Source organism: Periophthalmus magnuspinnatus, chromosome 17, assembly GCF_009829125.3.
Source record: "Periophthalmus magnuspinnatus isolate fPerMag1 chromosome 17, fPerMag1.2.pri, whole genome shotgun sequence".
In the NCBI taxonomy this organism is placed as follows: domain Eukaryota; kingdom Metazoa; phylum Chordata; class Actinopteri; order Gobiiformes; family Gobiidae; genus Periophthalmus; species Periophthalmus magnuspinnatus.
Window position 1 is genome coordinate 1,983,360 of NC_047142.1, and position 26,468 is coordinate 2,009,827.

Sequence of the window (26,468 nt, forward strand, 5' to 3'; positions counted from 1 at the left end):
AAATGATTTTCCAAACGCGTGCTGTCTGGCTTTGGAAAAGAACCGTGACTTCCTTTCACTGTTTTGGTTTCTGTCATTAGTAAAACAACATGAGTCTCAGGGTACGGCTCAGGTATTTTTCCGATATGTTACCGTAGATCGATGTGCTTGACCCGAAGAAGCCGGAAGTTCTGCAGAGTGAGCGTGTCCAGGTTGTTGCCGGCCATGCAGAGTTTTTCCATGGAGGCCAGTCGCTCCAGCACTTGGGGTATGTGGCTGAACTGGTTGAACGAAAGTCCCAAATATCCGAGTCTCTGTAGCGATCCCAGCTCGTTGGGTAACTCGGTCAGACTGTTACCGTCCAACAAGAACGTCTGCAAACTAGAGCAAAGAAGAGAGAGATCATTAGCGATAACCATAGACTGTAGATGTAAACGGACAAAGCTAACGCACTAGCCGACCGCGATCCAAACAGGAAGTGATCGTGGCGCTTCCAATTCACGTTACATCAGAAAACTGTGTCCTCTCTCTGTCTCTGCTGCTTCAGACTCGTCGTTTTGGTCTTAAATGTTCGTATTAACCCTCTACATGATCCTGGGGTTTTTATTTCACTTTTGTGTCTGTAAATCAAGATATGAACATTAATAACAGACAAATCAGGTCCTTCTTTCCCCGAGGTCGCTCCTGTTAGCGTTAGCAACAGGTTTGATTGACAGCGTTGCTAAGTGTGTTGTGTAGGTTAGAGCGATATGAACCATCTCACACTCAGAGGACTTCAGGGACTAAAGCAGGACTAAAGCAGGACTAAAGCAGGAGTAAACTAGGATTAAGCCAGAACTAAAAGAGGACTAAAGCAGGACTAAAGCAGGACTAAAGCAGGACTAAAGCAGGACTAAAGCAGGACTAAACCAGGACTAAACCAGGACTAAACCAGGAGTAAACTAGGATTAAGCCAGAACTAAAAGAGGACTAAAGCAGGACTAAACTAGGACTAAACTAGGACTAAACTAGGACTAAACTAGGACTAAACTAGGACTAAAGCAGGACTAAAGTAGGAATAAAGCAGGACTAAACCAGGACTAAACCAGGAATAAAGTAGGAGTAAAGCAGGACTAAACCAGGACTAAACCAGGACTAGACCAGGACTAAACCAGGACTAAACCAGGACTAAAGTAGGAGTAAAGCAGGACTAAACCAGGACTAAACCAGGACTAAACCAGGACTAAACCAGGACTAAACCAAAACTAAACCAGGACTAAACCAGGACTAAACCAGGACTAAACCAGGACTAAACCAGGACTAAAGTAGGAGTAAAGCAGGACTAAACCAGGACTAAACCAGGACTAAACCAAAACTAAACCAGGACTAAACCAGGACTAAACCAGAACTAAACCAGGACTAAACAAGAGGAATCATCATTTGAGTTTTGCGCAGCTAAAACCTGTAACACAATTTGAGCAAACTGCACTCACAAGACGACACCTGCAGGGGGCGTTCATGCCAAAACTACTATTTATACAGAAAAAGTAGTAGAACAATGTATTTATAAAGACAGATGAAGTTTGTCCATGTATCCATTCCCACGCTTTTATCGCAGGGGCAGCAGTCTAAGCAGGAATTCCCAGATTTCCCTCACCCTAGACACTTCCTCCAGCTCCTCCTGTGGGACCCCAAGGCGTTCCCAGCCCAGAGACACAGTCCTGCCAGAGTGTCCAGGGTCTTCCCCGGGGCCTCCTCCCAATGGGACATGCCAGATTAAGCTTGTGAATCATGAATATCTTTTTTTTTTTTCACATGTAAACACCAAAACATACAAAATCTTACTCACTAACTCCTCATTTCTGCTGTTGTCTCATATAAATCTAAATCTAAAAACAACCTAAGGCCTCGAGCGCAACGACATTCACAAATTATAATGTCATTTCAAAAAGGTCACCTACAAGACGAGTAAATGGTCACGGCGTTAGTGCGAGAAACCACCAGCAGATGGCAGTAAAGGTATAAACGCACTGCTGGTCACTGAAGGAATTTCTAAGCATGCCAGATCATTCCTGCAGATTATCTTCTGCTTTAGCCTAGCTCCAGACCGCATACCTGGATGTTAGCGTTCTGTCAATACTGAAAAACAATGTTAGCAACGCACGTTTCTCATTTAAAGCTCCAGTGCGTCACAATTTCACAGGTAAAGCTCTGACTGCTAGTTCTGTCGTCTAGAGGCAAAACATTGAAATTATTCCCCCCAAAAAATAAATCCCATGAGAAAAAAATGTGGTTAACAGCCAGTCAAATCTGCTTTGTTCTATTCACAGAAAGTGTTTTCCTAGAACTATAACGTTTGATTTAAGCCAAGGGAACGCAGAGTAAACTCATAAAACTATTATTACATTAACTAAACAGGAACACGGAGGTAATAAACCAAGAAGTGTCAGAGTTTTATCACATTTTATAGATTTAGAAACATAACGATGACTGTTATAAACGTTACTTCATGTGCGTCTGTGTGTTTAGGCTACACACAGAAGGTGATAGTACTACACGCACTATAAAAGTAACAATGCAGTATAGGAAAACTCAATATTATTACAGTTTTTTTTCAATAAAGATGCGTTTTTTGTTTTTTTTTAAGCGCTTTTAAACAGTCAGCCACAGTGAGAAGTGTAACGATTAACTCATTATACAAAAAACCCAAATAACACAACCGGCTTTTGCTTTTTAACTAGTTTTCTCCAATGCGGATTATACTTTTGTAGAAGTTTGCATTTCGAAAATCAAGTTTCAAAAATCAAAAATAAAGTTGGACTATGTAACTTTTCTAGTGTGAATGATCTACGTCTACTACCTGCTCGCTCCCATATAGTGTTTAATACTTCGGTTGGAATGTTCGTAACTTCTAAATCTCCTTAGAGACAAGCCAGGCCACGTTAGATCTGTGGAGAGGCGAGTTCACACTTACAGTAAGAATCAGCGTTTTTCAAGGATTTTTTTGGAGCAACAAAAATAGAAATTGAAAAAATGCTAAATAGATAAGTTCAATGCCATAGCGTGGAACGAGGACACGCAATAACATCTCCAAGGAGACAAGCAGCTGGCAGGAAAGTTACATAATGCAGCTTTAATTGAAGTGTATATACGATTAAAGTCAATATCCATGTTCTCAGGCGAGGAGTCTTGAGATAAGTCCGAAAGAAGCAGGCAAAATGTCAGCGCATATGACCAGCGCTGGGCCATGTTGTTGTTTGCTCACGTGTCACAACTAGCAAAGTACACCGCCGCCGTCGTTACAACATGTGCCTGTTGCTAGGTGACGCCCACATTTGCCTATGTAAACTCCAAAAGTGGCAGAAACGCGGCAGCTTTGTGACAGGGTTCAGTGGTTTTCTCAGCCCGGGCACGACACCACCAAAATGAACCTGGCACATGAGTCATTAAAAGACAGTTTAGTGAGGCATTTGGCTAACAATTAGCGGCGCAAGCTAGGACAAGTTGACATAAGTGCAAGTACACAGATTTCCATCCATTAGTGCTGTGCCGGATTTTGTTTCTGTGAATGGAGGAATATGTATCAATGGGAAATAATAGTAGAAAAAAAAATCTAATTCAGGGAGAGTTTTGCAGTTTTAGTAAAATTTTTGCTCAAATACACGGGAAAAATTGGGTTTGTGAGCTTTAACTAATCTATAAAAATATATATATACAACTTTACATGTCTTTTGTAAAATATAAAACAAAAAAAACAACAAAAAACAATATTAGTAGTGACCATGACAACAATGGAAACGCCCACGTCTTCCCACAACTAAAAATAGATTAACCTGCTATTTTACACGTTAAGCTGCTCATTCTTATTTAAATGTTTTGCCTCGTTTTCACTCGTAAATACAGAGCTCGAGATGGAACGTCAAAAAGTGTCCGTTACCATGGAAACTTGCCATGTTTGTGACAGTAATGCCAAACTTTCACGGAGCTATATTAGCCAAAACAATCCTAAAAGTGCGATGGAACAGCACGATTAGCCGCTGGGTCGCTACGGGTAAATTTATCAGATTATAGCGCCTGAGTGGTTTTGATTGATTTAGTATTTAATATTCAGCATTTTACATTAGGCTAACTGAAAATTCTGACAATGTGTATCGCCCATATTTGGATTTCTGACTGCGAGTATCATAGCAACCAAAGAGCCAATCAGGAGCGAGGCTGGTTTAGTAGGGAGTCAATCCAAAATCGGGGAAAGAAGGCGCCTGATTTGTCTGTTATTAATGTTCATATCTTGATTTACAGACACAATAGCGAAATAAAAACCCCAGGATCATGTAGAGGGTTAATACGAACATTTAAGACCAAAATGAGTCTGAAGCAGCAGAGACAGAGAGAGAGAGACGACACGATCGAGCAGAAAACACATTTCGCGGCAGCTAGCAGGTTAGCTATGTTCATTTATATATACAGTCTTAAGTTGACGTCACAATCCCGCGCTCACACTCCTTCGTTATGACTCTTTCTGTCGGGACTCACTTGGTCATAGCCCCGACGGCGCTGGGGACAGAGGTCAGGTAGTTACAGCTGAGGTTGACCTCGGTGAGCGTGTGGATGTCGCAGATGGCCAGCGGGAACTGACCGATGTGGTTGTTGGATAAGTTCAGGCTCCGCAACCGGGAAAATCTGTAAAAGATAAAGTTAAAAGCCAAGATTTAGATCATGTAAAGCATAAAAAGAACGAAAATATGTAGTTGTAGCTTGTTGACATAAATATTTGAAGAGAGAAGACACTCATGAATATATTAATAGCCTTTGGTGCAGCAGTACTACGGCTTAAACAAACTTTCAATATTCAGCTAATTACCCAAACGCACACATTATGGGGGGTTATGGGGGATACGCAGTTTTACTTGAGCAGCGTATGTGAAATAACACGTTTTAAATGAGTAATGCTTGCGTTTCTGTTTACATTTTTAATTCTTCAAGTGAAAAACTGGCCATGTGAATGTGTGAGTTTTTCCTTAATGTAAAGTACTTTAGACGTGGAGAAACACTGCTTAAAAATGTGACCGTTTCACATTTCATATTAACTAATAATTATCCTTAACAGTTTCAGTAAACACCAGAATGAAACAAGCTACAAAAGGGTGTAAATATGTTCTGTAAAGTACTTTGAATTACTTTGTGTACGATTGTGCTATACAAATAAACTTGCCTTGCCTATTTATTTATTTATAGATCTATTTCCCAACTGAGAACGCTCCGGTATGGGGCGTTAATCCATTTGCTTGTTTCATTATTTGATAGAAAACGGTTTGCAAAAGTAAAAAGTTATGTTTAAAGGGCTCATATTACACTATTCTGATCTGTTCTAACGTCGTTTCCTCGTCACAAACAGACCTGGAGTTGTGTTTTGTTCCGTTCACACATGTTTAACACACAAACCTGCAGATTTACGCTGAGTTCTTCTCTCAAACTGAAAACAAACACTCTGTTCCACCTTGTGATGTCATCATGTGGTGATACTCCACTGTGTTTTTCCATACGCCTTTGCTAGAATCAATTGGATCATTTCAGCCCTGGAGCTGCCAATCTCTACTGAACTAAAGGTAAAATTTGTAGATGTGACAGACTAATAATAAAGTGTTACTCAAACATGTGTGAATGAAACAAAACACAACTCCAGGTCTGTTTTTGAGGAGCGTTAGAACAAACAAAGCTACACAAGAGTCCATTTTGTGTAATATAGGACCTTTCAGATACATAAACGTGCTTAATTACAGCTATTTTATCATGTAGTTTGCATTAAAATGAAGCAAAGGATCATGGTCTATGTAGTTCCCTGTTTAAAAAAAAATACTTTTAAGCAAAGGACCTTGTGAGTTGATATTGTTACATCTCTGTTCTCGATATTTTACTAACAAATGACAAGTTTTTCAAAATTTCGAATATTTTAGTCCCAGTTAAGACACGGTTTAGTCTAGGTTTAGTCCAGGTTTAGTCTTGGTCCAGTCCTGGTGGTGTTTGTAAAGTCAAATATGTTCAAAATTGGTAACTGTTGTGTTGGTGATATTCAGGACGATTTAAAAAAGTACATTTGCGTTTCATAAGTCCGCATTTGTTTCTAATCAACAAAATTATGGAATTGCCCATCTCTACTGAACTAAAGGTAAAAGGAGCTGTTAAAACTACCACTTCATGACATCACAAGGTGGAATAGACCATTTTGAGCTTTAGAGATGTAGACAGATGAATAATAAAGTGTTACTCAAACGCGTGTGGATGAAAAAGGCATATTTTTGAGGCAGTAATAGCACTAGAACACGACTTAAAGCTCATAAAAGTACATTTCGCGTACCACAGGACCTTTAAGAACTGACCTAGACAAAGATTAAAGTACCAAAATTAACGTGTTGATTGAGTTTTACTAAAATAATCTTTCAAACGTAAGAATACTTTTACTTTACCCTCTGAACAAACCAGGCTAGCCATAAATCTATCACTTCTTTCGACTGTTGAGCAAACATGAGCTGTGTTTTGCATTCAAACAGAGGCAGTGGCCAGTGGCATTTGGCGTGGCGTCCCGTGGCAAAGTGATGACCTTCAGAACGGGCTCGTCCCTCGGGGAAGGGGGGAGACAGCCTGGGCACTAGGGGAACAAAACAGAGCCAAAGGGGAAAGGACGCTGTCTTTATTTATACTCTCGGATACTGACATGCAACCCGCTAACACCTATCACATCCACTAACGGAGCAGCTAGCACGCTACATTAGCTGCCACATCTGCTCCATTAAACTGTGCGAGCGCATGGCTAACGGCTAGCACAGTATATCAGCGTGATGGAAGAGGAGACAGGCGACAAGTCAGGGCTATCGATTAGGACGGCTAACGAATTCCGACAGAGGGTGACTCGGGCGGACAGGACGGAGAGAAAGGCGGGGTAAAGTGGGGGGTGTGTGTGTGGGAAAATGTCACTTCTATCATTAAAAGTTGCTGAATAAAGGCGACGAAGGCGAGGAGCTTCCCTGGTCTGTGTCACGGGTGTCGTACCATTAGCTTGTCCTGAATCGCTAACGGGCAAACAGGTTAATGAGGAAGTAATTAATGTTACATGGTTGGGTTAATCTGCAAGTCAATTGTTTTGCTCCTTGAACGGGACGAGTGACTGGGAAGTGGAGGAGGAAGTTAAAAGCTAAAAGTAATGATAAGTGGTCACATTTTTATATAGCGCTTTTCAGTCGTGGAACGTAACAAAGTAAAAGTAAAAAGTACTAGACTTAAGTATATGTTTCAGGTGTCTGTTCTTTACTTAAGTACATTTGACAGTGGATACTTTTTACTTTTATTTCACTATTTGAGAGCAGTATTTGTACTTTCTACTCTGCTACAGGGCCGTCACACTGAGGGGGGTAAAGTGTACTGTTTCCCAGGGCCCAGTGCAGGAAGGGGCCCCTCACAAAGTCTGTAATACGTACATTTTACAGTGGATATTTTTACTTTTATTTCACTATTTGAGAGCAGTATTTGTACTTTCTACTCTGCTACAGGGCCGTCACACTGAGGGGGGTAAAGTGTACTGTTTCCCCAGGGCAGAGCGCAGGGAGGGGCCCCGCACACAGTCTGTAATACGTACATTTTACAGTGGATACTTTTTACTTCACAATTTGAGAGCAGTATTTGTACTTTCTGCTCCACTATAGCGGCTTTTACTGTTTATCCAGGGCCCAGTGCAGGAAGGGGCCCCTCACAAAGTCTGTAATATGCATTTTTCATAGGACAATATGCAGTGCGGGCCCCCTAAGATGATTTTACCTAGGCCCCCCCCCCCCCTCTCCACTATATTTTTGAATAGGAGTGAAAAGTAAAAGTATTTTTGTTATAGTTTGAGACCTGCTGAAAAGGCTGAGGGTTTATTTTTAGCACGTTCATTGTTTGAGCAAAGAAAAAATATATATTAAAAAACAAACTGATAAAAAACAGCTGATTCAGTTGTTTCAGTTGAACAAAATGGATCAAAATCTGCAAATTTGAAGCTTTATAAGACTCAAAAATCTGCACAAAATACTTATACTTTTACTCTTTAAGTACACGTTCTTTCTAGGATCATATATATTCACTCTTACATAAACAAACTGCTGATTACTTCATATAATCAGAGTTTAAGTTCTGGATTAGCGAGTTACTAATATGGGATCAAAACAGGCTAAACGGCGCGATTAGAGCGGCAGAAATAAGTGCAAAATCTTTTCTTCCAGGAATATGTGTAGGACTAAAAACGTGTGTGAATAACCCAGAAATGTCATATATGTACAGACCGACACTTACAGGGGACGTGGCTCAGTTGGTAGAGCGGTTGGCGGTGTGATCCCAGCTCCCACAGACACACGCGCACACGTTTTTTAAGTTTTATATACCGCTAAAGTAAATATAGACGATAAATGATGATATTGAAACTCATTTGACGCCACTGACAAAACCCAAAAGCAGATTTAAACCACAAAAAACATTCTAAACCTACAATATTGTTAAAACTCATAAACTTGAATAAACAAACAGCAGATTTAAACACTTTAGTCGTTAGTTTGCTTCTGTAATGAGTCACGGACGTTATTAACCGACTTTTTACGGCTTAAATCTTATCGTTTTGCCCAAAATAACCTCCAAAATTTCCCAGTAGAGCAAAGAAAACACACACATACACAAAATGGAGGAGGAGAGCTGTGCTGGTGCAGAACACGAGCAAAACGCCACAGAGAGTTTTTACAGTTTTAAAACTCCATTCTCCCGAGGTTCAGGAGTCACTTCAGCCAAAACAAGTCTATTTTTAACAACAATAATTCTCCTTTCGTCGTTAATGACCTCCTTTCATCATACGCTGGGTCAGACGCTAAAATGGATGTTACTGTGTCTGACCAGCGGGGGAGCTATTTATTTTATTATGAGTCGTTTCGCCAACATTAGCTTCCTAGCAACAGAGTTATTCGTTTGCAGGGATTAAATATGAAAAGAATATAGTCCTAAGTGCGGTAGGACATGGTGAGATACGGCGTTAGCGACAGGGTTTTTGCTAGCGCGGCCATTTTAAATAGAGATGCATTTTAAAATAGGCTTATATAGAGCTGTCATATGTAGGCTGTTGTCATGGTAATAAAAAAATCTAAGGAAAAGGCTTGATATTTGATATATTTTTAAATAGAAAAGATCCTATATTACACAAAACTGACTCTTATAGCGTTAAATCATGCTATAATGTTGTTACTGCATCAAAAACAGACCGGGAGTTGTGTTTTGTTTCATTTATTATTAGTCTGTTACATCTCCAAAGCTCAAAACGCTCTGTTCCACCTTGTGATGTCATCAAGTGGTAGTTTTCAAGTGAACAGCTCCTTTTACCTTTAGTTCAGTTGAGATAAGTGGCAATTCCAGAGCTGAAATGATCCAAATGATTCTATAAATGAAGGTGTGTGGAGTTTAAAAACACAGTGGAGCACTTCCTGTATCACCACATGATGACATCACGAGGTGGAACAGAGTGTTTTCGGTTTGAGAGAAGAACTCAGCTTAAATAAATAAATCTGCAGGTTTGTTTGTGTGATAAACATGTGTGAATGAAACAGAAAACACAACTCCAGGTCTGTTTGTGACGATAAAACAAGATTAGAACAAAGATCATTAAAAAAAGCGCCATTTAAACTATTCAGATCAATCAATACTATCGATATTTGGTGAAATTAGTATTTAATTTCAATCCTAGTTTCAGCATTAATCCAGTAGAAATAAAACTAGTTCATTTTAAACGGCTTACAAAGGTCCTTTTGCGTTCCAGTCCTAACTGTTCCCCAGGATGAGTTCAGAATCACTTTTCACATATTTCAGTAACGATAATCCAACAACTAGCATGTTAATCACACACCTCCTGCTTCTTGGACACACACACACACACAGGCCTGAGTCTTGGCCGTGGGCTTTAATCTGTAACCGTGATGAGTGTGGAGCAGATGGCGTCGGCGTTGGGCGAGTGAGCGAGACTGTCCAGGCCACATTAAAAGCTTCCCCGTGGACACGCCGGGCTACGCGCTCGTTTGGCCGGGCTAGTCCAGTTCTCGCCGTAGCACAGATCTGGCTTGTCTCTTCGGGGGGACATAGGTGTCAATGGAACACTTCTGAGCAGATTGCCAGATTTTCAGAGAGCAACAAGCGACAAAGCCAAGAAACAAAGCAAAAAACTCAACCCTAGACGTGGAAAAGTAGGTAAAAAAATACGCAATTGTTAAACGTTTTGTGTCACTGAGACTCAAGTATTTTATTAGCGTTTTTAACATAAAAAAAATGATCTAAACGTTATATTAACAGCCAGGATTTCAGTCTTTAAATGGTAAATAATCACATTTTTAAAGCACTTTACATCGAGGAACCACTCACGCATTCATCTGTGACGTTTATGTCGAGAGCGGGATTTGAACCACCAACGTTCGGCTCAATAAACAAACACGACCAACTGAGCGAAAGTCACTGTCCCTACTGCATCTATTCTCATAAAACACACCCTAAAAAGGATAAAATCACCTCTTTTTATGGCGTTCGTGAACTCCCAAAGCACCAAATTTTCCCCCCAAAAAAGCCCAAAGTCGATATAAAGAAGCAAACTTGGCAACTTCGCTTCCTCGCTCAGGTTCAGAGCGTGAGCAGACGAATGCTAATGAGGGAGGAAGCAGCCGGCCGTGACCCACTGCTCCCAGTCAGACCAGGATCTTACTCTGTGCAGACCGAGCTTTTCTTCTGTGGCAAAGTGGCTTAAGTCCTGTCTGGACCAAACGTTCACTTTTTGTGTTTTGTTGATTAGGTTCACGTGTTCAGACAGATGCATTTTTATAATTTTTCAGGGTTTTTGCAGAGAGAGATTTATTCTGGGCAGTAAAATAGTAACATTCAGTTTCAATAGAACACAGAGTTTTCTTTTTTACAGGGAGGTGGTTGTTGTTTCCTGACAATTAGTTCCTGGTTCAGTTCGATATAGTTTAGCTAAATATGATAGAAGTGCAGAAAAGGCAGATATAATGTGTGATTTTGTTCATTAGACAGAGAGAGTACACAATGACAATGGGAAATCGGCAAAGTATCAGCTTTATTTTTTACATTATTCTCTGTTTTTGTCTGTAAAACCCCTCACCACACACTTTATACACTTTTCTCACACAGGCGTTAACATTTTCTCACATTTCTCTCTCGTTTAAACTCTCTCAAAGTTCAAACCTTCGTAGGCGTCTTTGTCGGTGCAGAACGTTTCATCGACATTGTGGGTTTTGTCGGGGAGAAAACAAATTGCAAACGTACAGCACTTCAGAGTCACACTGAGATCCAACGTTTATGTAAATTTGTCTGAACACATTCTGTACTGGACAGGAGACACGAAACGTTCTGCACCAACAGTATTTCTAAAAGCTGTCATTTCTATTTACAGTACAGGAAAACGTTTATATTTTTATTTCTCAAATGTTTTGGCCTGAAAACAAGTCTTGATCTTTGGTTTCATTCTATAAAACTGTACTTCTTTTTTAAAATCTACGAAGGTTTGAAGTTTGAGAGAGTTTAAACGAGAGAGAAATGTGAGAAAATGTTAACGCCTGTGTGAGAAAAGTGTATAAAGTGTGTGGTGAGGGGTTTTACAGACAAAAACATAGAGAATAATGTAAAAAATAAAGCTGATACTTCATGGATTTCATCTATTGTGGGTTATTTTTAGAACGTGACTCCCAGGATAAACGAAAGACCACTGAATTACTTCGTGGACCAATTGCGCTGTACAAATAAACTTGCCTAACTCCATTTATCTTGCTTCATTTACCTGTTGTCTTCCGTACGTATCTAAAATGTAAAACGTGGTTAAAATAAAGACGCTGGATAAGTCGCTAAGTCCAAACGTTTGACTGTCGGTGTCCTGGAGGCCGCGTAACCCCACAGTGCATTGCGGTTTTTACCTCTGCAGCTGCTGTAGCCTCTGGTCTGACGGCAGGAAGTTGTGTTTGAGGTTGAGGTGCGTCAGGTCGTGGCTGTAGAACAGGTTGGGAGGGAGCTGCTCCAAACTGCAGCAGGACAAATCCACCGAGTTGATCCTCTGGGACACCATCTAAATGAAGAAGCATGAGGGATAAGAGAAAATGAGCCGAGTGTGAGGTGACAGCAAAGACAAAGGGAGCGTGGCTTTAAATGGGATTATCGGCAGCGCGGGGGGCTTAGCTGCTTTTGTGCGCGAGCCGCCACTACAGGGTCAAATGTCAGGTAATGGCCAATCTTCTTAGGATTACAGAGCACGAGGAAAGTTGAACACGATTGGTGCATCTCCGGTGAAACTGTGATATACGTGTGTGGACAGGTGGGGGAGGTTTCTGCCAACGACGCTCGGCCAATGATGTTTAGGTCCAGAGTGGGACGAGGCAAACGCTCTACCGACTGAGCCACTGTCTAACGGTTCGGCAGCTAATAATAAAACATTAATCTTGTAGAGCAATTTCCAGATACGTGTGGACGGGTGTGGAGGGTCCTGCACCGATGTAAACGTACTCACTGTAGATGTTTGTACCTCAAAACACTTTACAACAAGGAACGACTCACACATTCACACACACATTTGTTATTTATACACTCTTTATTTGTTGATTTCGAGCACATAATGCACATGTAGCCGATTTATGAGCTCATTTTACGCTAACGTAGCCTTGCGTTTCCTCGGCCAAAGCAACTTAAAGTGACTGTATTTTGGTTTTGACGATGTTTTTTCAATGCGCTTCATTTGGACCCAATTGTAAACTGCTGATTTATTGTTGTATTTAGCTGTATTTTTACTCAAACCTTGATATGTGACTGCTAAACTAAACTAAAACCAAAAAGACAAAGTTTAAATCTATCAGCTGGTTGTAAGAGTGAAGACATTTCTCCGCTCGTCCACGCCGCTTCTTCAGTTTAAAGCGGTTTAGATGAGCTGCGAAACGTCTTCACCTTTACAACGATTGTCCAGATGTGCCCGGGTTGGGGTACCACATCCGATGGCGAGCTAGGAGCCCTACAGAGAACCAGAACATCACAGAACCTCAGTCGCACTCACACAACCGCAGCCTCAACGACTCTATCAACACACGGACAATCTGGATTAACCTACGGACATTTACGCCCACGTCTGTGATAAATCATTTTCCTTTATTGTGGTTCTATTTCATTTGTGTGTCTCCTGTTTTGGGGAGTTGTTAGTTCAAGTGTTGCTTTGTGTTTTGTTTGAGACGTGCTCTAATCCGGGAAGTGCACTTCAATTTAAAGGTCAAATATTGAGCCAAAATCCTTTCAAGCTTAACATTCTATTTATTCTGCAGATTTGTAAATATTGAGTGTTTGTTTCTATGTCTTTTCACTTTCCATTCACCAGCCGCTAAAACTTAAATCTGCGTGTTTGCCTGTTTAATACACAGCCCGACACAAAAACCCAACTATCAATTCACTCCTTTCTTAGTCGCACGTGTCACATTTGTGCTACACGTGTTAAATCCCACCCCTGTCACATTAAACACTTTGTTTAAGCTTTCATTTCATCGACGAGAGCTGGACTTGCACCGCCAACCTGTGGATCTGACCGCTCTCCCAATGATGTTTATGTCAAGAGTGGGATTTGAACCGCCCAACCTTCAGATCAGTGGACAAACGCTCTACCAACTGAGCCACTAAGACTAAAATAACCAAAATGGGAACTGGGACTTTACGAGAAATCAAACCCTACTGAGAAAGTGGAAGTGTTGTACTGCAAATGTACTTTTTAAATTGTCCTGAATATCATCAACACAACAGTTACCAACTCTGAACATATTTGACTTAAATACCACCAGGACTGGACCAAGACTAAACCTGGACTAAACCTGGACTAAACCTGGACTAAACCTGGACTAAACCTGGACTAAACCTGCACTAAACTTGCACTAAACTTGCACTAAACTTGCACTAAACCTGGACTAAACCTGGACTAAACCTGGACTAAACCTGGACTAAACCTGGACTAAACCTGGACTAAACCTGGACTAAACTTGCACTAAACTTGCACTAAACCTGGACTAAACCTGGACTAAACCTGGACTAAACCTGGACTAAACCTGGACTAAACTTGCACTAAACTTGCACTAAACCTGGACTAAACCTGGACTAAACCTGGACTAAACCTGGACTAAACCTGGACTAAACCTGGACTAAACTTGCACTAAACTTGCACTAAACTTGCACTAAACCTGGACTAAACCTGGACTAAACCTGGACTAAACCTGCACTAAACCTGGACTAAACCTGGACTAAACCGTGTCTTAACTGGGACTAAAATATACAAACTTATGAAGAAACGTTTGAAAAAGTTGTGTCATTTGTTGGTGAAATATCAAGAATAGGGATGTAACAATATTGACTCACAAGGTCCTTTGCTTAAAAGTATTAAAAAAAACTACATAGACCATGATCCTTTGCTTCATTTTGGTGCAAACTACATGATCAAATAGCTGTTACTAAACACGTTTATGTATCTTGTGAAGCTTTAAGTCGTGTTCTAATGCTGTTCTCTCCTCAAAAACAGACCTGGAGTTGTGTTTTTCACTCACACATGTTTGAGTAACATTTTATTATTATTAGTCTGTTACATCTCCAAACCTCAAAATGCTCTGTTCCACCTTGTGATGTCATGAAGTGGTAGTTTTCAAGTTAACAGCTCCTTTTTTTTTTACCTTCTGTTCAGTATAAATTGGCAACTCCAGAGGCTGAAATCATTAACCAAATGCTTCTAAAAATGAAGGTGTGTGGAGTTTAAAAACGCAGTGGAGCACTTCCTGTATCACCACACGATGACATCACAAGGTGGAACAGAGCGTAAGATGCAGGGTTTGTGTGTTAAACATGTGCGAATGAAACAAAACACAGCTCCAGCTCTGTTTGTGACGAGGAAACGACATTAGAACAGTGTAACACGAGCGCTTTAACTCTTCGGATGTGGATAAAGTTGTGCGATTTCGATATCGTTTCATCTTTAATACCGAAGTGGCCCGTGTAAGTGGGACGTCTTCTGTGTCTGTCTCATGTATAGACACTAAGTGGTGGTGTCAGGGGGGAGCTGGAGGGGCTGGGGGGGGGCGTTCTATTCTAAGGGGCCCTCTGGGTGCCGGTGCCATGCGTGTCCCTGTTAATATTTAGAAAGGAGGTTTTCTGGCTATGGCCTACTTCAACAGAAAGGAGCGAGTGGAGTCTTTGCTGTGAGGGATCTGAGCCGCAAAGTGAACCACAACGAGCTTTTCTGTCCACTCAGCAAATGGGTTGTGTTCTAGAAATGGATGTGATTTTTTTTTTTTCTTTCAGGCAGAACAGAAGCGGCAGTGTGTGATTCTACGGGGGATTCATGGTTTTGTGAAAGAAATTAGCGAATTTCCTCGTCACAAACAGAGCTGGAGCTGTGTTTTGTTTCATTCCCACATGTTTAACACACAAACCCTGCATCTTACGCTCTGTTCCACCTTGTGATGTCATCGTGTGGTGATACAGGAAGTGCTCCACTGTGTTTTTAAACTCCACACACCTTCACTAGAAGCATTTGGATGATTATTTCAGCGCTGGAGTTGCACATTTTTACTGAACTAAAGGTAAAAGGAGCTGTTAAAAACTGTTGAAAATGACCACTTCATGACATCACAAGGTGGAACAGAGCGTTTTGAGCTTTGCAGATGTAACAGACTAATAATAAAGTGTTATTTAAACGTGTGAATGAAACAAAACACAACTCCAGGTCTGTTTTTGATGAGATAACAACATTAGAACATGAGTTAAAGCTACAAGAGTCAGTTTTGCATAATAAAAAAACCTTAAATTACTGATAACTTTTAATACTGAACAAATATTTTCACATTCATTTTAAGAATACATTAAAGGTGCACTATGTAACTTTCCTTTGTCTCCATGGAGGTATTTGTTTCTGGCTGGACTTTTTTTGCTCTTGCGGTTATTCAATTAAAGGTGTTTTTAATGCAAAAATCTTGAAAAACATACCGTTTTACTGTGATCTTATATAGATACTTGTACATAAGTTTAATGCCATACTGTGGAAAATTCCAGATAAACCAATAATCTTTGGGGACCCACCATAAAAGTGACATAGTGCGTCTTTAAACTTTGATTGATGTGGTTTGATTTTGACACAAGTGTTGATCCGGAGGGACTGTGTCTCTGGGAAACGCCTCGGTGTCCTACTAGAGGAGCTGGAGGAAGCGTCTGGGGTGGGGGAAGTCTGCGAGTCCCTGCTTAGGCTGCTGCCCCCGGATAAAAGGAAGAAAACGGATGGATTGACCCAGTATTTGCAGAGACGTTAACCCTACATTTTTACCAACACAATATTCTGACGTGAACGACGATAATGAAATTCGGGGTCATGATTCTCACGGCCAAAATAATTGCGATTAACGATTATATCATGATAATTCTTACAGCTGCTGACAGTTTAGAAAAGGTTATGGATATGAATCGTTATAATTCGAATATTATGAACATGTTCCGTGTTTAAACAGCTGTTATAGCGCTGCACTTTGTTTTCAGGGAGTTTTTTTTCTGCGCTGTTACGTGCTAGTGCTCCTTTAGCCCCATTATCTCACGTGTATCTTATATTTATGCTTGTTTAGGGGCGTGTCTTGGTCGCAGTATAAACAGACGGTCTATCCATGGCGCTCTCTCTTTATATATATCTATAGCTACATCTTTTTTAACTTGTATATTATTATTATTCAGTGTTTTACGTTGCACTTTATCACCTAAGAAAGACAATGGCGATAAAAGTCTTCTGTTCTTTCTCTTTCTCGCTCTCACTCGCGCCAAACCCGTTACCCGCAGTTCGCCTTTTTGTGTTTGACCTGGTGGGACTGTCCTGTTTTCACCTTTTGTTTGTTAAGATCAGTTTGAGGACGTTTTTTGTTTTTAAATCCGTGATATCGGCACCGACTTCTATGACCCTCCGCTTCTTTTTGCGCTTTCTCCGCTTCATCACATTTCCGTCGTTACTTTGTTTTGAGCAGGAGAGGGTTTTTTTGGGGCATTTTAAACTAAATTAAAATGAACTTAAAACAAACTATTTAACATTTCGTAACACGTTTGACTCCTGTATCCTCCTTTAATATGTTTGATCCACGTGCACAATCTGGTGAAATAACGGCGAGTGTCTTTACTGGTGATTATATAAAACGTCGACCCTTTTTTTAATCACGATAAACGATATTATTATTCATCGTCCCATCCTTAGACGTAACCTCTTTCTCAGTGTAAATAAAAACCGGCGATGCCACGGGAGCCAAACCGAGACGAGCCGTAAAACTCCACTCGGCGGCGCATATTCCTCCAGCCGCAGTCATGCATGTTTGGATGTACAACGCAGCTGACCCGTGAGTGGTGCGGGGCGGGAGGGGGCGGGAGGGGGCGGGTGGGGGCGGGGGCGGATGTCTGCTCTTATCCCAGTCCACACGTACCTTGGCCGCCTGACGGTGCCAGCGCAGGTGCTCCGTGAAGCTGTCGAAGCTGACGTAGTAGGTCTGACTCTGGGGTCCGGCCGAGCTGAAGGCCAAGCAGTGGTTGTGCTTCTTCACCTCCTCCACCTGCGGACACAAGCAAAACGCACGCAGGCACGATGAGTTTACAAGTTTTGTGCGGACATTTCGTTGAGTTACGTTCATTTTTTGAAGACTGATGAAGTGTACAGAGAAATATTGCGATAAACGGTGATATCGAAGCAGCTTAACGCCACTATTACAATTGAAATAACGCAAGAAAATCCCAGTAAAACGTTTTTAAATGAACCGTTTCACTGAAAAACATGAGCTGCAACAAATAAACAGCAGAATGTACCAATAGTTAGACAGAAAGAGGAACTTATTCAACCCTCCACAGCTCATATTTTATCATAAAACAACAAAACTCCACTTTTTTTTGCGAAATAATGAAGTCCAAGATGTACAGTTCCAGCTTCATTTATGGAACAAAAGTCGATACAGTGTAACTTTAACCAGAGTCACTACTTCGCTAAAACCGTGAAGGGCAGATCAACTATTTCACTAAAACTACAAAGTTAACGCGCAAGATTTGACAAAAAGGTGGAAGTTTATGAATGTACTTCCTGCTTGGACACAGATAAACAATGTAAACATGTGTAATCTGCAGAAGAGTTATGTTTACACCAATAAAAATAGAACAAAAGCAAAGTTTAATCTGCAGAGGGAGAAGGTGATGAAGGAAAAGGAGTAAAGTACTGTACTTAAGTAGAATTTGGAGGTATCTGCACTTTACTTAAGTACATTTAACAGTGGATACATGTTACTTTTACTTGAGTACATTAGAGAGCAGCATCAGGACTGAAAAGTAAAAGTACTTTTCAGATGATTTGAGGGGTTATTTGTACCATGTTCGTGGAAACATCCTGAATAAAGTTTAAGAGTTTAAGCTTCGACTTTGAGCAAAACTAAAATAAATACATGAAATTCATAAGAAAAATGAAGAAATTGATCAAAATATGTGTCATTTTGAATCAATATCACGTGAAATACTTTAATTTTTTACTCTTAAAGTTCATTTTTAAACAGCTACTTTAATACGTTTACTTAAGTAGATTTTTTCATGTGATACTTGAACTTTTTACCTTTGTATTTGTATTTGTACTTCTACTTAAGTAACAAAACTGAGTACTTCGTCAGCTCTGTTAATCTGTTTAAAAAGTGCCTTGTTCGTGTGTAAATTGTCAGCGTTTTGAGTCGAGTTTTCAGAGTTGATGAAACAGTTATTCCGTAGAACTCAGCTCTACTTCCTGTATTTTTTTCAACTTTTAGATGTAAAATGATGATACGTGCAATATTTAGCTGCTCCACAGATACTGATCTCCACAAACCCAGTCATTTTTAGAAAATCTTGAAAACCTGGCACATGAACTTTAACCTAAACTCTGTCTTTAACTTGTTTTAAAAGTCCTATAACACGCAAAATATACTTTTACTTTATTTATTTACTTTTTAGCCGTGTTCTAACGCTTTCCACTCCTCAAAAACAGACCTGGAGTTGTGTTTATTTATTTATTATTAGTCTGTAACATCTCCAAACCTCAAAATACTCTGTTCCACCTTGTGATGTCATTAAGTGGTAGTAGTTTTGAAGTTAACAGCTACGTTTTACCTTTAGTTCAATTCCAAGGCTGAAATGATCCAAATAATTCTAGAAATGAAGGTGTATAGAGTTTAAAAACACAGTGGAGCACCTCTTGGTGACATCACGAGGTGGAACAGAGTGTTTTCAGTTTGAGAGAAGAACTCAGTCTAAATCTGCAGGGTTTGTGTGTTAAACATGTGTGAATGAAACAAAAAAACACAACTCCGGGTCTGTTTGTGACGAGGAAACGACATTATAACACATCAGAACACTGCATAAAATGTGCCGTTTAACTCATATCTGAACTTTAAACCGTGTTGTTGTTCTAATAATAACAGATTTACGTCACAAGGACCTGATTCTTTTCCCTAAACAGACGTCGGGTTCGTATAAATCGAGCGTATGTCGGTTTTAGTCCCCACAATGTGATAAAACTCGCCCACACGCACATAAGTATACACATCTCGGCGCGCTCGGAAGAAAACTTGAGCTGAGAAACAAAACACAGTGGACACATGGAGCTACGGGGTAAACACGCCCAGTGAACCAAAAACATGAAACAACTTAAGGCATGTGAGTGTCTGGGACTGACTGAAGCTCAACATTACAACACGGTCCTGCAGTGAGACCCAGGATTAGAAGTTACCGTTAAAAACGGTAAACAAAATAGTAAAAAAACAGTAAAAAACAAAAAAAAAACAGTATTATTAAAAGTGCTGCATCTGATTTTTTAAAATGAATCTTAAAAATGTGATAAATATAACTGGTTTATTTTTTTCTTTATTTTATTTCTTGTAAATGTCGACTATTCTTCACTTTATTGTCTAATTATTCACCACGATGAGTAGGAGTGTGCAAAAATATCTAAACATCGACATCAAACACTGGTCCATCGTTTATCGCAGGGGTCACGTTCTAAAAATAACCTGTAATAAGCAAAATCTGCAAAGTATCAGCTTTATTTTACATTATTCTCTCTGTTTTTGTCTGTAAAACCCCTCACCACACACTTTATACACTTTTCTCACACAGGCGTTAACATTTTCTCACATTTCTCTCTCGTTTAAACTCTCTCAAAGTTCAAACCTTCGTAGGCGTCTTTGTCGGTGCAGAACGTTTCATCGACATCGTGGGTTTTGTCGGGGAGAAAACAAATTGCAAACGTACAGCACTTCAGAGTCACACTGAGATCCAACGTTTATGTAAATTTGTCTGAACACATTCTGTACTGGACAGGAGACACGGCACGGAGGAGACTGATGGACAATGGTCTACAGTCCAACAGCCAATCAGGACGCACGACACAATGGTCTACAGTCCAACAGCCAATCAGGACGCACGACACAATGGTCTACAGTCCAACAGCCAATCAGGACGCAGGACACAATGCACATTCATACGATGTAAAAAAACATGTAATACTGCACTAAAAAAAACTGTGAGGCAGCGAAAGGTGAACCACGATATATTGAGGGACAACTGTACAGTATCGATATCGTGTGCTGCTATCGATATATTTTTTTGTAGATTTTACCAAATTATTCTGTCACAGCTTTATTGTGTAGCTCGTTTAGAGAAAAGAAACTTGTTTATGCAGAACACAGATTCACAGTTTTTATGATTAAAACAGGTTTATTTCATATTATCTTTGCACAGACAGAGGTTCAACAAAAACTTTAAGTATCGTAGTTGTTTTAGTCGATATGTTGTGATCGTTTAGAGTCGTTAAACTGCACGTGTGTCTGTGTAAATGTAAATATGGAGCTCGTATAAACTGTGGATGAATAATATCGACCGATTAAACAGTCTGTGTGCTTCTAGTTAGAAAAATGCACTTTATGTTTATTCATCTTCAATAAACGAAAGATAAATGAACCACAATGCACCGAGGGTCACGAAAAGTTATATTTTTTACTGAATCATATCATATCGATCTGAAATATATCGTATCGTATTAGATCGAATCAAAAAAGTACTGTATCGTATCATGGCCTAAGTATCGAGGTATGTATCATATCAAAAATCTTACTGATACCGAGCCTTAACAACTTTATGAGCATTTTTCACGACTCTCACAGACCAGAGCGGAGTTTTGTCAGGAACAACTAGCATGCTAGCAGCACTTCCTGTTTCATTGGGAATAAATGTTCTATATAATTAAATTCAGACAGCTCGTGGCGGTCTCATTTTTACCTTCAGAGATGATTTAACAATAAAAAACAAATAGATTTATAGAGCTTTATTTAACCAGGATAGTCCCGCTGAGGAAATCTACGTAGACACGGAGAGAACATGCAAACTTCCTGCTCTGTAGCGCCACCATGCTGCCAATTATGATCTGTAAACAAGAAGCTTTTTGTTGTTTTTATATGAGAAAAAACCCGGGACAGCCTGGGTTTATCATTCGTTTTGAAAAGCCGCTGTAGATTAGCGTGACAGATCGTGTAGCGCATAAATTAGCATCCGTATAATTCAAAACATCATTAACTATTTTCCCGTTTTTGATGGAAATTTGATTCATTCCCGTTCCGTTCAGACGACAATAAAACGTATCATGGGATGTGGATATATCGATTCATATTTACCCCTGACAACGCGCTGAGTTAGCATGTTAGAAAGACAAATGTAGCTAACCGTTTAGCCTTCTGCCGTTTGATTTACGACGTGAACATCTTATACAAACTACGTTATCAATATGGTGGATATAAAGATGTCTCAGCGCTAAAGGGTTTTACAAGAGCATCAGAGCGAAGAATCATGAAAATAAATGATGTACGACGCAAAGACGCATTAAAGGTCCCACGTTACGCAAAAATGAAGCTTTTAGACGCGTCATAGCGATGTTAGCGCGTCAAAAACAGACCTGGAGCTGTGTTTTGTTTCATTCTCACATGTTTGAGTCACACTTTGTTATTAGTCTGTCACATCTACAAAGATTAAAATGTGATGTTCCACCTTGTGATGTCATCAAGTGGGAGTTTTCACGTTGACAGCTCAGGCTAAAGAGAGAGGAGGAGAGGAGGAAGAAGAAAAGGAGACAGGAGGAGGAGAGGAGACAATAGGAGGAGAGGAGGAGGGAAGAAGAGACAAGAGGAGGAGAGGAGGAAGAAAAAAAGGAGACAAGAGGAGGAGAGGAGACAAGAGGAGGAAGAAAAAAAGGAGACAAGAGGAGGAGAGGAGACAAGAGGAGGAGAGGAGGAGGGAAGAAGAGGAGACAAGAGAAGGAGAGGAGAAGGGGAGAGGAAGAAGACAAGAGGAGGAGGGAAGAGGAGACAAGAGGAGGAGAGGAGGGAAGAGGAGGAGAGGACGGAAGAAGAGGAGACAAGAGGAGGAGAGGAGGAGGGAAGAAGAGAGGAGGGGAGGAGTAAAGGAGAGGAGGAGGGAAGAAGAGACAAGAAGAGGAGGAGTAAAGGAGAGGAGACAAGAGGAGGAGATGAGAAGGGAAGAAGAGGAGGAGAGGTGGAGAGGAGGAAGAAAAAAGGAGAGGAGGAGAGGAGAAAAGAGGAGGAGGAAAGGAGAGGAGACAAGAGGAGGAAAAGAGGAGAGGAGACAAGAGGAGGAGATGAGGAGGAAAGGAGAGGAGAGTTTTCAAGTGAACAGCTCCTTTTACCTTTAGTTCAGTAGATTGACCTTTAGTCCAGGTCTGAAATGATCCAAATGATTCCAGCAGTGAAATTGTGTGGAGTTTAAAAACACAGTGGAGCACTTCCTGTATCACCACACGATGACATCACAAGGTGGAACGGAGTGTTTTTCTCAGCCTAAATATACAGGGTTTGTGTGTTAAACATGTGTGAATGAAACAAAACACAACTGTAGGTCTGTTTGTGACGAGGAAACGACATTAGAACAGATCAGAAAACAGAGTAAAATGTCAAATGAATGGAGGGTTCGTTATAGAATTAAAATCAAACACGTTCAGAGCTAGAGGGAGGCATGTTTCAGTCAAGGCCACGTGAGCAGAATACAGGGGGTGTGGTGGGAAATAGATCAATTTGTGAGGGAGAAATAATGCTGAGGGCTTTAAACGAGAGCCCTCAGAGATAATTTAAGGGCCTTGGCAGATAAACGGATCCATAAAACGATAAACAGGTAAAGGTCATTTCACTGGGACTCAACGGGACAGAAGCGGACGGACTGACAGAGTGACAGAGCGGCGGCCATTTTGTTTTGAAACTGCACATTAAAAGTAGAACGTAGGATTTTTTAGCGACACAACAGATTTTGAAGTTCTATATATATCGCTGAAGAAATTTAAACCACAAAAACTGTTCTAAATCGACAATATTGTGTGTTGTCTGCGTCTAATTTTTAAAAATGCTTTGCCCACAGACAACCAGGAAGTACGCTGTTAGCATGCTAGTTGTTGTTAGCGTTACTGTGGAAGCAAAACTCCGATCTGGCGTCAGAAAGTTGTGAAACATGCCTATAAACTCATCAGTGGCAATAATTAAGATGATAGAAATAGATAAGGCAGCGTTATGAAGGTTATGAAGAATAAATAGAGAAACACGCTCACGTTAGTCGTGTTTGCGTCTGTAATGAGATTCAAACTTTTACGGATTAAATCTTATCATATAAACAAAAAAATAACCAAAAATCTCCCAGTCGTGGTTCTCCGAGGGTAAACTTTATACTTATTTTATTAACAATGCAAATTATTTATTATATTATGTTGGATACGTTATTCACTTTGTTCATAATATTGGTTCCTACTTATTGTTGCGGTACAACGCATTTGAGGAGCGCACAGATAAACATGTAACAAGAGTGAACGCACACGGGATGAGTTAAGTTGTTGAATAAAGACGAGGTGTAACTGTCCTGCCGCGTTGGTCTATTTAAGCAAAGAAAACAACAAGAAAATACATTATATATTAAATCTAACTGCAACCGACAAACCACAGCCTCAAGAGACTGAACAGACCAATATATTAAGGTCAAATTTACATAAACGTTGGATCTCAGTGTGACTCTGAAGTGCTGTACGTTTGCAATTTGTTTTCTCCCCGACAAAACCCACAATGTCGATGAAACGTTCTGCACCGACAAAGACGCCTACGAAGGTTTGAACTTTGAGAGAGTTTAAACGAGAGAGAAATGTGAGAAAATGTTAACGCCTGTGTGAGAAAAGTGTATAAAGTGTGTGGTGAGGGGTTTTACAGACAAAAACATAGAGAATAATTGTACAAAATAAAACTGATACTTCGCGGATTTCGCCTGTTGTGGGTTATTTTTGTTGAAGTTAACGCACCACTAGTTTAGCAGGGAGTGGACGCTTAGCAACACTGTCAATCAAACCTGTTGCTAACGCTAGCGGGAGTGACCTCAGGGAAAGAAGGCGCCTGATTTGTCTGTTATTAATGTTCATTTCTTGATTTCTGGACTCAATAGCAAAGTAAAAACCCTAGGATCATGTAGAGCGGGACATTTAAGACCAAAATGACGACAATTTTCTAATCTAAAGTGAATTGGAGCTAAAGACGATGTAGCCGGAAGCGCGTTCATGCTCACTTCCCGTTGGGAACGGCGCAGCTAGCCGGTTAGCTACGTCCATTTATACAAAAAGTCCATGGATAAAACTCATTTCCCTCAACTGTAAGTGCTGTACGTTTGTAAAATGGTGTGAGCTGTGCCTTGAAATCACAATGAACGCTCCAATCGAGGCTGTGGCGACTATTTCCAACTCACCTTGGGATAAAATTCCCAACAAAGGACAAACCGCTGATCAAGGTGAAAAAGACACATTTTACAATTTGAGGGCATTTGTGGGCGGCCGTAACAGGGACTTTAGCATCGGAGATTTACAGCCCAAATCATAAATCAGCGCACCGTAAAAATAGCTGTTGGGACGCCGCTCTGGTCGTACTGGGTGAGTCACACGTACCTTCCCTCCGATGAGCGGCAGGACGTGCATTTTTCCCGCTTGGCTCTCCTTTACAGAGGAGACTATGAGACAGGTGCCACATAAGATGACCTGTCGCCTCGTCCAGCGGTTCACGGGGAGCTGGAGCTTCCCTTTGCGGACGTTGTATGTCCCGGACAGTTGGACGCGCTCCGAGCTCTCCACCGTCTGAGGTTTACCTGTAACGAGACACAGAAGGAGACAGATACAGTGAGAAAGAAGTGTCGTTGGTTAAAATAGTGTGAAGTGATGGGTCTGGCTAATGGAAATAGACTCTTTGCACATGTAGTCTTTCCACAATTTCAATTTAATTCAATATATTTTTGTAAAACCCAAAAATCACAACAGTAGTCGCCTCTTTGGGCTGAACATGAGCATTGATTCAACCAACAAAAAGTCAGAAAATCAACAATAAAACAGAAACAAACAAGCAAATGAATCCACAGAAAACAGGCAAACATTAGACCCTCGTTCTCGCCAAAGGAAAATCTTTAAAAACCCAGTGGGAATTGACTTTACAGACAAAATAACTACAACCTGCAAGAGCCAGAATTTAAACACAAATGTATAAATAGTTTTGAGATTCTGCCTTCAGAAAACTGGCAAAAACAACATCCATATGCAACGCAGATTATATGCGACTGTAAAAGCAACGCAACGCAAATCCCAGTATAAAAAGCAACATCGATGTGTAACTTTCTGGAAGCGGCATGTCACTCGCACGATTCCATGGCACCAGAAAGCAAAAACTAGTGTTGTTCCGATATCATTTTTCAGTCCAGAATAAACAAAGTCAGTGTTAGCGCTGTTGTCGGCTGCTCTCTCCTTAGCGTAGTTATTTTACTAAGTTTAGCGTCCAAACCAAAGGCTAAATGAAGGTATCAGATGCCCTTCTTTTATTATTAGCGTGTTTTAAGTGTCTGCAGAGCTTCCACAGTCTGTATTTAACCTGCTCCCGGTGTTAGCTTTAGCATTAGCCTCAGACGTTGTGCAGTTTGTGATGTGTTAAGGAACCACGGGACACAGCGGGAACTTTAGGAGGCGCTTTCCGTTTAATCTGCTGCTTCAGAAAAGTACAAAATGCGATTAACACGTGCAGCTATTTGTCGGTCCAGCCCGTACGCTTCCCAAAACTGGATTTGCAAAGGGAAGAGGCAGTGGTCAAAGGTCACACGAAGAAGAAACAAAAACACAGAAGAAGTGAATGGAGGACCGAGGCTGTTCGTTAAATAAAACGCCTGGTATGGGAAAAAAATGTAATAAACAAAAGCCCCATATGAACCGGTTACACTCGCCAATCCCAAAACCTGAAAAAAGTGCGTTATCAGAGATTTGGCGACAGCGGTACTCGTATCAGAACAACCTTAGTTAAAACCGTACTTCAAAACATTTATGGATGTAGGATTTATGCCATAATGTGGAAAGA

General features: G+C 40.6%; 1 protein-coding gene across 1 annotated transcript in view; it reads right to left on the minus strand.

Moving 5' to 3' along the window:
- Positions 1 to 26,468, minus strand: part of phlpp1 (PH domain and leucine rich repeat protein phosphatase 1) — a 108,428-nt gene that overhangs the window by 22,153 nt on the left and 59,807 nt on the right. Inside the window, exons 2-6 of the mRNA XM_033982012.2 lie at positions 25,025 to 25,221; positions 17,475 to 17,600; positions 11,934 to 12,082; positions 4,492 to 4,638; positions 133 to 360 (exon numbers count right to left, since the gene is read on the minus strand). Of these exons, the coding sequence (XP_033837903.1) occupies positions 133 to 360; positions 4,492 to 4,638; positions 11,934 to 12,082; positions 17,475 to 17,600; positions 25,025 to 25,221 (847 nt within the window). The remainder of the gene's footprint in view (positions 1 to 132; positions 361 to 4,491; positions 4,639 to 11,933; positions 12,083 to 17,474; positions 17,601 to 25,024; positions 25,222 to 26,468) is intronic.